The following is a 9089-nucleotide window of genomic DNA, read 5'->3' on the forward strand; positions in this document are numbered from 1 at the left end:
TTGATATCCGTGAATGCCATATTCAAGAACCGAGTCACAGCTTTCGCAGTGCGCGTATGTATAACTTGCTCGTCTCTGAACAGCAGGGAGATTGATGGCCACGGCAGAGTGTAACCAGTAGTGAGTGCCACACGACATTCTCCTTCGCAAGGAATACCACACATCAATACACAAGGACGCTCAAATCTTCTCTCGTCTCCCCACTACCGCCACCATCTCCATCTCCATTGCCATTGGCGTTGACTCTCCCGTAGGCTTGTCCCTGTCCGCGTCCATCTCGATCCGCACCTTCGCCCTCTCTGTCATCACCATCCTCATCATGATGATGATCCCCCACCTTCCGCCCAACGAACCACCAACAGGGACTGAAGATCCCCTCGCGGCCCGCCTCGGCGGTACTGTCGACGCAGTACGCCAACGTGGTCATCGCGTCCGTGACGCCCCGGTCCCACAGGCCGACACGCTCGCCGACCCAAATCGTCCAGAAGCACAGGCGCCGCGGCCACGCCGACATCTTCCACGCCGTCCAGTAGTCCGTCCAGGTGGTGGCGAGGTGCGTCGCGCCCTCAAGCGGCCAGTACCATGGGCGGAAGGTCGTGGGGGGGATCGGGAGGGAATCGGGGAGGGGTGTCGTCGGTGGTCGGCGCGGGAAGAAGGAGGGAGATACCATCGTCAGGGGAGAGTGAGGATTTGAAGGGTACGAGGACGGAGCTTTGGGGGGTTTGGTCAGAAGATGGTGGAGGAGGAGGAAAAGGGATGGGAGAGGAAAGGGTGTGGTCCTGTGGGCTGGTGCTCTCGTGTCCTTCAATGTCGATGTCATTGCCCCGATTCTTCCTGGGCACCCCTCTCTGTGTCTTCGTCTTCGTCTTCATCTTCATCTTCGTCGTCGCGGTGGCGGAAGCAGACGCAGAAGCCTCCACCAGACTCTTCGCATAGTCAAAATGCGCCGCAAAATCCTCTTCGTGGAGGATCTCGAATCCAGCCCCCTTCATCGCCTCGCGCGCCTCGTCGCTCGTGCGCAGGTTGCTCACGCCGTTGCCTCTCTCCACCCGGTTCCGCATCCCCACGTGCCTTTGGTCTGTCGGATCGTATTTCGGCGTCATGACCCATTCCGAGAGGCCGAATACGGCGCCGGGCTTGAGCACGCGCGCGACGCCGCTGTACACCTGCAAGAGGGAGGGGGAGTGGACTGTCGCCTCGATGGCGTAGGCGGCGTCAAAGGACGCGGGGGCGAAGGGGAGGTCCTGGCTTTGGGTTTTAGTACTGGTTCATACATGTGGGTTCTGTCGTTATCTTTCCCAGCTCCTCCTGGCTTGAAGGGGACTTTGTCGTATAGGGGGGATAGTCGGATCATGAGGGGGAAAAAATGGGTGGGAAGAGGCAGACTTGAGCGAAAGAGCGGGAACACCCTGAGATGTTCGAGTTCTAGAAAGCTAGCTCACCAGGAAATCTGCCCTCACAAAGGTACACTTGTCCTGCAAACCCTCCATCCTCGTCAAGTAGACGGCGCGATCGATCTGGGTCTGGTTGATGCACACGCCCACGATCTCGCAGCCCACAAACTTTGCAATCTCGCGCGCGGGCCCGCCGATGCCGCAGCCCACGTCGAGGACTTTCATGTGCGGCTTCAGGCCTATGAGCAGGGCGAGGCGGTGCTCGTAAAAGGCCAGCGCCGTGGCGATGGTGCTGTCGCACGGAGGGAACGAGGGCGGGAAGGGGGCGTAGTGGAAATGGGTGGACCAGCCGCTTTCGTATGCTGCAGAGGCGAAATTGTAGTATCTGTATGAGACAGGGAAAGAGAGGCATTCATTTTGATGGTTAGCATAGGTCCTATATTTCTCTCTGTCCCTCCTTCGCTCCCTCCGTATTTCAAGCCCTTCGGGTTGCTTTCGTTGGTGTATTGGTGTAATCTTCAAGGGTATTTAGGGGCAATGAACCATTTTGTATCCAGGCCTTCAGACAAAGCACAAATTGTACTCACGATTCAGCAACGTCTGTCGCCGCTTCTCGTCTCTTCCTCCTCTCTTGCTCGGTCACAGTGGTCTGGTCGTCATCCTTGCCAAAGTGGGAGGTGAAGGCGTTGACGACACCGACAAAGTTCTCGATCTTCTTAGGGTTACCATATCTGTCCCCCATTGTGCTAGGTAGCTGGCTACCAGGTGGTCTTTTCGTCCGTCTTATTGCTAGGCTTTTTCCGGTGTCTCAGAGAGCAAACATTGCCTGCGATGGCTTTCAAATCGCGAAAATAGGTACCGGTTGTTCAAGAAGACCCGATGGACCGCACCCGCGCCTGGACTGGAGGAGCGGCCATGAATCATTCTGTTGGGCGGTTGGCACATGTACATACATGGTTAATGCTCTCCTTTGCGGGAGTGATCAAACGGTAGGAATGTGTCCATTGTCAGCGAGAACAATACTAAGCAGCGTCATGTGGTGAGCGACGGTCAAGAGGTCAACACACTGAGAGTCGTTGGTATGTGCGGCAAGGGATGATGTTTGATCACTCACGGAAAGACGCAGTGACATGTCAGTAAACCACCATTTTTGTTTGTTCACCCCTTGCACAGTCCTGAATATCGACCTGTCAACATGGCATTACCTCGAAGCTGGACGGTTGTTGGCAGAGTGAAGAGATGGTTGACAAAGTATTTCAGGCACGTCACTAGCGATATTATTGAGGTGGATTTCCACTTACCACTTCCATTTGATCAACTACGGTGAAGATAAACACCTCGAAGTTGGTTACATAGCCCGGTAGGTTTACAACACCTCCGTTGGCATCTCAACAACAGACTCGATAGGAATCAAAAACCAGAGCCGAGCAGTATCAGTGTCAATGTCATCAAATGCAATTCATCGTATTCTACTAGCAGAGAGATTTTTCTATCACTGCAACAGGCGGAGAGGCTGCCACATTTATCTATCCATTTCGCAGGGAATAGACATGGATGGGACAACCTTGCCTCCCGGGGATCAAGATTGACAAAGGCCCCATCATCTACCTTCATACCACAACCACTTCTTCCGCTCTACTTCTTCTTGGTTTGCTGCTTCTTTCCTCGAGCATCTCGTTGCGTGCAGATCTGCTTTTGGAGGGTTGTCATCATACAATGCCTCAGGACCATAAACTCATGTATGCAATTCGTAAAGTCATGGCCTTGTCTATTTGCGCCTTCACGTCGAGTGCTCTACAACTTGTCTGTTTGCACCGTTAGTAACTATCGAACACAGAACATGAATCAAAGAGTAACTCACCATAGTAGTTGTCATAGCCCGGAACTTGCTCCTTGAGACCCTTCCTCTTACGCATGTCCGTAACAATCTTGCCAACCATGGTAGTAGCATCAAGCGGCGAGCCACCAGGAAGGATTTGCCAGTGATCAAAGACGGATTGAGGGAAGGCTTGGCCACCGGTGGCAGCACGCAGATCAGCATTGAAACCAAACGACTCCAAAACGGGAAGATATGCCTTGACGGTGAAAAGCGGGGTTCCGACACGTTGCTCTTCGGAGAAGACGTGACCTCTTCTGCGGGTAAGGACACCGTAGATACCACCCATGGCTTGTTCTGGAACCTGGATCTCGACCAAGTAGACGGGTTCGAGGAGACCGGGGTCGGCGAGCAGAGTGGCCGCATAGAGCACACGTCGAGCAGTGGGGATAATCTGGCCACCACCACGGTGAATGGCATCAGCGTGGAGGGTCACATCCATGATGTTGAAGCGGATTGAGCGCATGGCCTCTTCGGCAATCGGACCTTCGCGAGTCGCCCACTGGAAACCGGACACGAAAGAATCCTTGATTTCGTTGAGGTACTGGACGGCCTTGGTCTGGTCAACCAACAAGTTGGCACCAGTGGTGTCGGGACCGAACGCCCAGATCTTACGAGCATCCGTAACATCCCAGCCGTGCTCATCGGCAAGGATACGGGCACGGGCCTTGAAATCGTCACGAGGCGTGATCTTGCCGTTCTCAATATCCTTCGACACTTCCTCACCAAGAGGCTCGGCGATGACATACAGACGGTTGTGCTTGTTGGGAGACTTGGACAGGGCAGTCATGCTCGAGGTGCCGCCAACAGTCTCACGGTAAGACACGACTGGGTCGCTGATCTTGAGAGGAACACCGGCGTGGTCTTCTTCCAAATCCTTCAAGCAAATTTCCAAGTGAAGCTCACCGGCACCGGCAACAATGTGCTCACCGGATTCGGAGATTTGCGTCAACACGCAAGGATCGGACTTGGACAATCGCTTGAGACCTTCGACGAGTTTGGGCAAGTCGTTGGCGTTCTTCACTTCGACCGATCGTCGCACGACGGGGGAGACGGAGAACTTCATGACCTTCAGGTTGTGGGCGGTTTCGGAAGTGGTGAGAGTACCAGACTTGAGCAAGAACTGATCAATACCAACCAAACCAATGATGTTACCAGCGGGCATGTCATCAATAGGCTCGACGGTACGACCCATCATCAGGACAGTTCGTTGAATGGACTTGATGAACAGATCTTCCTTCTTGCCAGGAACATAGTTGGGCCCTTGGATGCGGACCTTCATGCCGGATCGGACAGTACCAGCGAAGACACGACCGAAGGCATAGAAACGACCTTTATCGGAAGTTGGCACCATCTTGGAGACGTAGAGCATGAGATCGGCATTGGGATCACAGTCGCGGATCGCAATGCAGGATGGGTCATCAGCCGGTCCCTCGTACAGGGTCTCGGCACGATATTTCTGGGCAGTGACGGGAGAGGGCAGATGGATAACCATCATTTCGAGCAGGGCATCGGCAGCCGGCAAGAACTTCCTCATGGCAGCCTTCAAAAGACCCTTGCCCGGAAGTTCCTTTTCTTCGCTGGTGATCTTGATCTCGAGCTTGGCGCAGAGCTCAACGAGTTGGTCGACTTTTCCCTTCTGGAATGCATCAAAGATCTTGAAGATGGGGTCGAGGATGAATTGGTTGAAAGCACGCTCAAGGGTCTTTCCCTCGTGCTCGGCAGTCTTGGTCCATTTCTTGGTCTTTGGGTTGAAGTAGTTGTCGCCCCAAAGACGTTCCATCATCTTGGTCTTGTCAACCCCGAATTTCTTGGCGTATCTGACGGCGAATTGCCGCACGGTGAATGCCCAACCGTGAAGCCCGGAACCGAACGCAACGGTGCCTTTCTCGGGGAAGACTTGGACATCACCCAGGGCCTTGTCGAGGTAGGTGGAGATGATAACGTTGACCGACTCGATTGTACGAAGGAAAGATTGGTAGAGATCTTCCTTTTGGAGTTGCAACTCGAGCAGAGCTCGGTCGACCTTGTTGATGATGACCACTGGCTTGATACGCTCACCAAGAGCCTGTCGGAGCACAGTCTCGGTCTGGACACAGACACCTTCGATGGTGTCGACGACCACCAAGGCACCATCGGTAACTCGGAGAGCTGCCGTCACCTCGGATGAGAAGTCGACGTGGCCGGGCGAATCAATCAAATTGATCAAGAATTCGTTACCGTCGACTTTCTGAGAAATGAATTAGTCATCGGCAGGGTATCAGCGACTCGAGCGCATCTCTCACCTGGGGAATGTCCTTCAAATCTTCCTCGTCCGGAAGATGGGCATAAAGGGAGATGGCAGTCGACTTGATGGTGATACCACGCTCCTGCTCATCTTTTCTTGTGTCTGTAAACCGGCTGCGGAATTGTCATTATCTTTCCCTTGAGCGCATAGTGGCGCGAAGACCTACGCTTCTCCTGCCTTTGCTGCAGAAATAATACCAGCTCGCTGAACGAGAGAATCGGTCAAGGTGGATTTGCCGTGATCGACTGCGTATCCGGTCAGCTTCCGTAGTCTCTAGACGACAGATGTGCGACATACCGTGAGCAATGACAGACATGTTGCGAATGTTCGCCGGCTTGTCCATCAACTTTTTGGGGTATTAGTCCACATCTCGCATAGCAGCCAGAATCCAATGAAGTCCAACTGCATAATCAGGTGTTGTCGAGGGAGGGGTAACTTACAGCGCGGATTTCTTCGATCGTAAACTGCCAATGAGTTAGCCATGACCAGCTGATACAGAGCGAGAACGATGTAGACTTACGTTGACCATTTCGACGGTTTTTGATGTTGAACTGCCCTAAAACGGCGGAATAGTGCGCTCCCTTGAGCTACTGAGAAGAATTGATGCAAGATCGAGAGCTCGCTCGATCTGCCAAAAAACGGAGCGAGAACCTGCGCGGGTATAGACGAAGAAGGATGGAAATTGCAGCTGGTTGAGCCGCGTGTTTGGTGAGGGAGAACTCGAAGGGAAAAGAGGGTGAGGGAGGGGTTGGACTGAGATGAGAAAATCTTGGTGGTTAGAAATGCAAGAGTCGAGTGCGGCAATTTGCCAAGCAAGCATTCACGTGGGGCTTGGAGGGTCCCAGCAAGTTCAACAAGTGAGCGAGTGAGGTGACAGGGTGAGTTCCCGTACCGTGGTACCCCGCCAATGATCGAGGGCGCAGTCACCGTCGGGTCGCTGTCTGCCGTGCAAGCTGTTAACTCCGGCCTTTGGCCACCGCTTCCTCTGGTACTGTATCTAGCTGCGCCATACGAGAGGTGCTATGACTCTACCTCCTCGGGAGGCAGTAGGATACGACCTGTCCGGGTCCAATATGGCACAGGACAAAGGGTCAGTGAGTCATCCGAAGAGTACGCATCTATACCGGCGGACGCACGCAGAATATCATTGGTCCAGTGCTTCCTGATATTGCCCTCGGCCTTCAGCAGCTGACCAATTCCCAAAACCTTTATGTGCGCTTGCTTTTGATGTATACCTATACTAACTGCCAGACAGGTGGCGCAATTTCGACCTCGAATCTTGACGAGACCAGCACTGACCATCGACCATCGACTATCGCCTGTCGCAGGATAACCCATGTGCGCTTGAACGCTCTCATTGCCCACATATACCAGAACAAGCGGTAAGCCTAGTCAAACCCAATACTAACCATTTGAATGAGCTCCAGACCTTAGGCCGTCCTTCCTCCCTAGAATGGTGTTACAAAATTCAACTCCGGCTCCAAACATTATCTTCCTCGATCATGTTGGCATATTGGCCTTCTCCACGCTCTGTCCGAGACTCTTCTTCATCCTTGTGGTCGATAAAGTTGTTCTCGTCGTCACTCACTGCCCTCTCGGGAGGTGGTGGTCTCGCAGCCACGCTAGCCGGATCCCAGCCTTCTCGTATCTCCTGTCCTTCTGGTGCCTCCTCGTCAATGCTGTAGGTGCGTACGAAATGTCGTTGGGGTTTTCGATTCCAGGCATCGCTGCCTTCCTTTCGAGCTCTGACTCGCTCCGCCTCTTCCGCCTCTTCGTCCTCGACAACGAGATCTACGAGCTGGCTGCGGTCAGACTTCCCCGATGCCGAAGGGGAACGCTCTTTGGGGCGTTTCAACTTTGCTTCGATGGCACCTTGCTGTGAGGAGCTTTCGGAAGGTGACGTGCTCCGATTCTTGCCTTTCCGGATACGGTCCTGGATCTCGCTTTGGCGGCGGCTCTTCCTGTCGCGAGTCGGTTGAAAGAGGTGACGATTTGTAGAGGTAGTTAGCAAGTTAGGATCACGCCGCAACCAATCTTCACGCCGTGCTTCGTGCGCGGTAATGACGGGATACTGCAGAAGGAGGACAATTAGAAACATGGACCAGCATTCACGAGAGCATGCGTAACTTACGTTCCAATCGCCGAATTCCAGCGCCCGCGCATTGGTAAATAATCGTTCGTCTTCCGCATCAATCCCAATCTCGATATCGGGGTCTGCGGCTCGGTATTCGTGAGCTTTGCCTCGAGATTCTGGCGCTGGAGCTCGAGATGACCCGTCCTTTGGCAATAGTGGTGTTCGACTATTAGGACCCTGCGGCTTTGGGATCCAGTACTTGCCCTTTCCCCCCCTTTCATACCTCATGCCGTCCATCATCCTAGCAACGCGCGAATGGGACTCCTCGTGAGCGATCACATTGTCCCCAGAGTCAAACGTTCGATAGTCGTAATCCTTTCCTCTGAATGTCTCTTTTGTATCCTGGATCAGATCCATGGGACCAAAGGCATCTCTTAACGCGTACTTGACGGGCATGCGAGCTGCCGAAATGGTGACGTCGGCATAGTCATGCCAGGAGAAGGCATACCAGTGCGCCACAGCGAAGATGGGCATCTCGAAACAGATCAGGGCATCTTGAATGGCTGCAGCAAGGTTGTCCGGAGTGTAACCTGGGACATCATTCGGGATAGCCCCTAGGAATTGAAGGATAGACAGGAAGAATCCTTGCCAGTAAGAGGCGAAAATGATGAGCTTTATGCACAAGAACTTTGGCATGGGTCGGAAAGGCTTGAGATCCTCATGCATACACACCCAGAACATGGCCAGGAAATACAAGCTCATGGTCACGCTGACGTTGTACAACAGGCCCGTCCAGAAGTAGCCCGAGGTCAAGGAGATGTAGCCTTCTTGGTATGTCCCCGTGAGCTTGAGGATGATGGTGGCCACACTGAGGACAGGTTTGAGCCAGGCATATTGCAGAATCCCTCTTTTGATCAGGAGAAAAGTATGTGGATCCGAGATATCCATCTTGGGGCACCATAGACTTATCGGCCATGGGTGCGAGACAGGCGCTCGCCCATGCATCATGATAATGAGGGATCGTTCGCCGCCGAGGAAGTTGACGAGGAGTTGGAGGAAAGTATAGATGGTAAAGGCTTCGTAAATGTCACGAAGAGGGTCGAGGTAGAAGGCAGCCTTGAGCGACACGATCGAGGCCCACGAGGCAGCAGAGTAAATGGGCACCATGAGCAGGATTCGAATGACATATCGTTGCAATAAGGGTTTCCTGTAATTCTTGGACTGAAGCCATATCGATCTAGGCAGCAGATTAGCACTGCGGACTTCAACAGCATGGGGAATATAGAGACATACACGCATGAAATTAGAGTAGCAAGCAGCGACGATACTCCCGCGAGGATAATGATGACTCTGGTGAGCTTGCTGCCCGTTCCACCACTGGCCATTGTTTCCATGACGGACGGCACGCAATGCCCAAGAGGCACCGCGAAAGAAATCCAGTCCCGTTACCGCGATCCC

The 9089-nt window shown here is 53.4% G+C and overlaps 3 protein-coding genes across 3 annotated transcripts; all 3 read right to left on the minus strand.

The window, feature by feature from the left end:
• Positions 1–163: 163 nt before the first annotated feature.
• AYO21_05455 (hypothetical protein) lies at positions 164–2136 on the minus strand (the record flags this gene model as incomplete). Its single annotated transcript, XM_022655424.1, has 4 exons — positions 164–514; positions 582–1244; positions 1443–1779; positions 1982–2136. The coding sequence occupies 4 exons, from the start codon at positions 2134–2136 to the stop codon at positions 164–166; spliced, it is 1506 nt and encodes a 501-aa protein (XP_022512316.1).
• A 1052-nt stretch (positions 2137–3188) lies between these two features.
• Positions 3189–6086, minus strand: AYO21_05456 (elongation factor 2; the record flags this gene model as incomplete). The annotated part of the gene is made up of 7 exons (XM_022655425.1): positions 3189–3199; positions 3256–5500; positions 5556–5670; positions 5724–5802; positions 5855–5903; positions 5998–6021; positions 6078–6086. 7 exons carry the CDS (start codon positions 6084–6086, stop codon positions 3189–3191), a joined length of 2532 nt encoding a protein of 843 aa, XP_022512317.1.
• Positions 6087–7025: 939 nt separating this feature from the next.
• On the minus strand, positions 7026–9016 carry AYO21_05457 (hypothetical protein; the record flags this gene model as incomplete). Its single annotated transcript, XM_022655426.1, has 3 exons — positions 7026–7628; positions 7689–8868; positions 8925–9016. 3 exons carry the CDS (start codon positions 9014–9016, stop codon positions 7026–7028), a joined length of 1875 nt encoding a protein of 624 aa, XP_022512318.1.
• Between the last annotated feature and the right edge of the window lie 73 nt (positions 9017–9089).

This window comes from Fonsecaea monophora, assembly GCF_001642475.1.
Source record: "Fonsecaea monophora strain CBS 269.37 chromosome Unknown Scaff34, whole genome shotgun sequence".
Lineage (NCBI taxonomy): Eukaryota > Fungi > Ascomycota > Eurotiomycetes > Chaetothyriales > Herpotrichiellaceae > Fonsecaea > Fonsecaea monophora.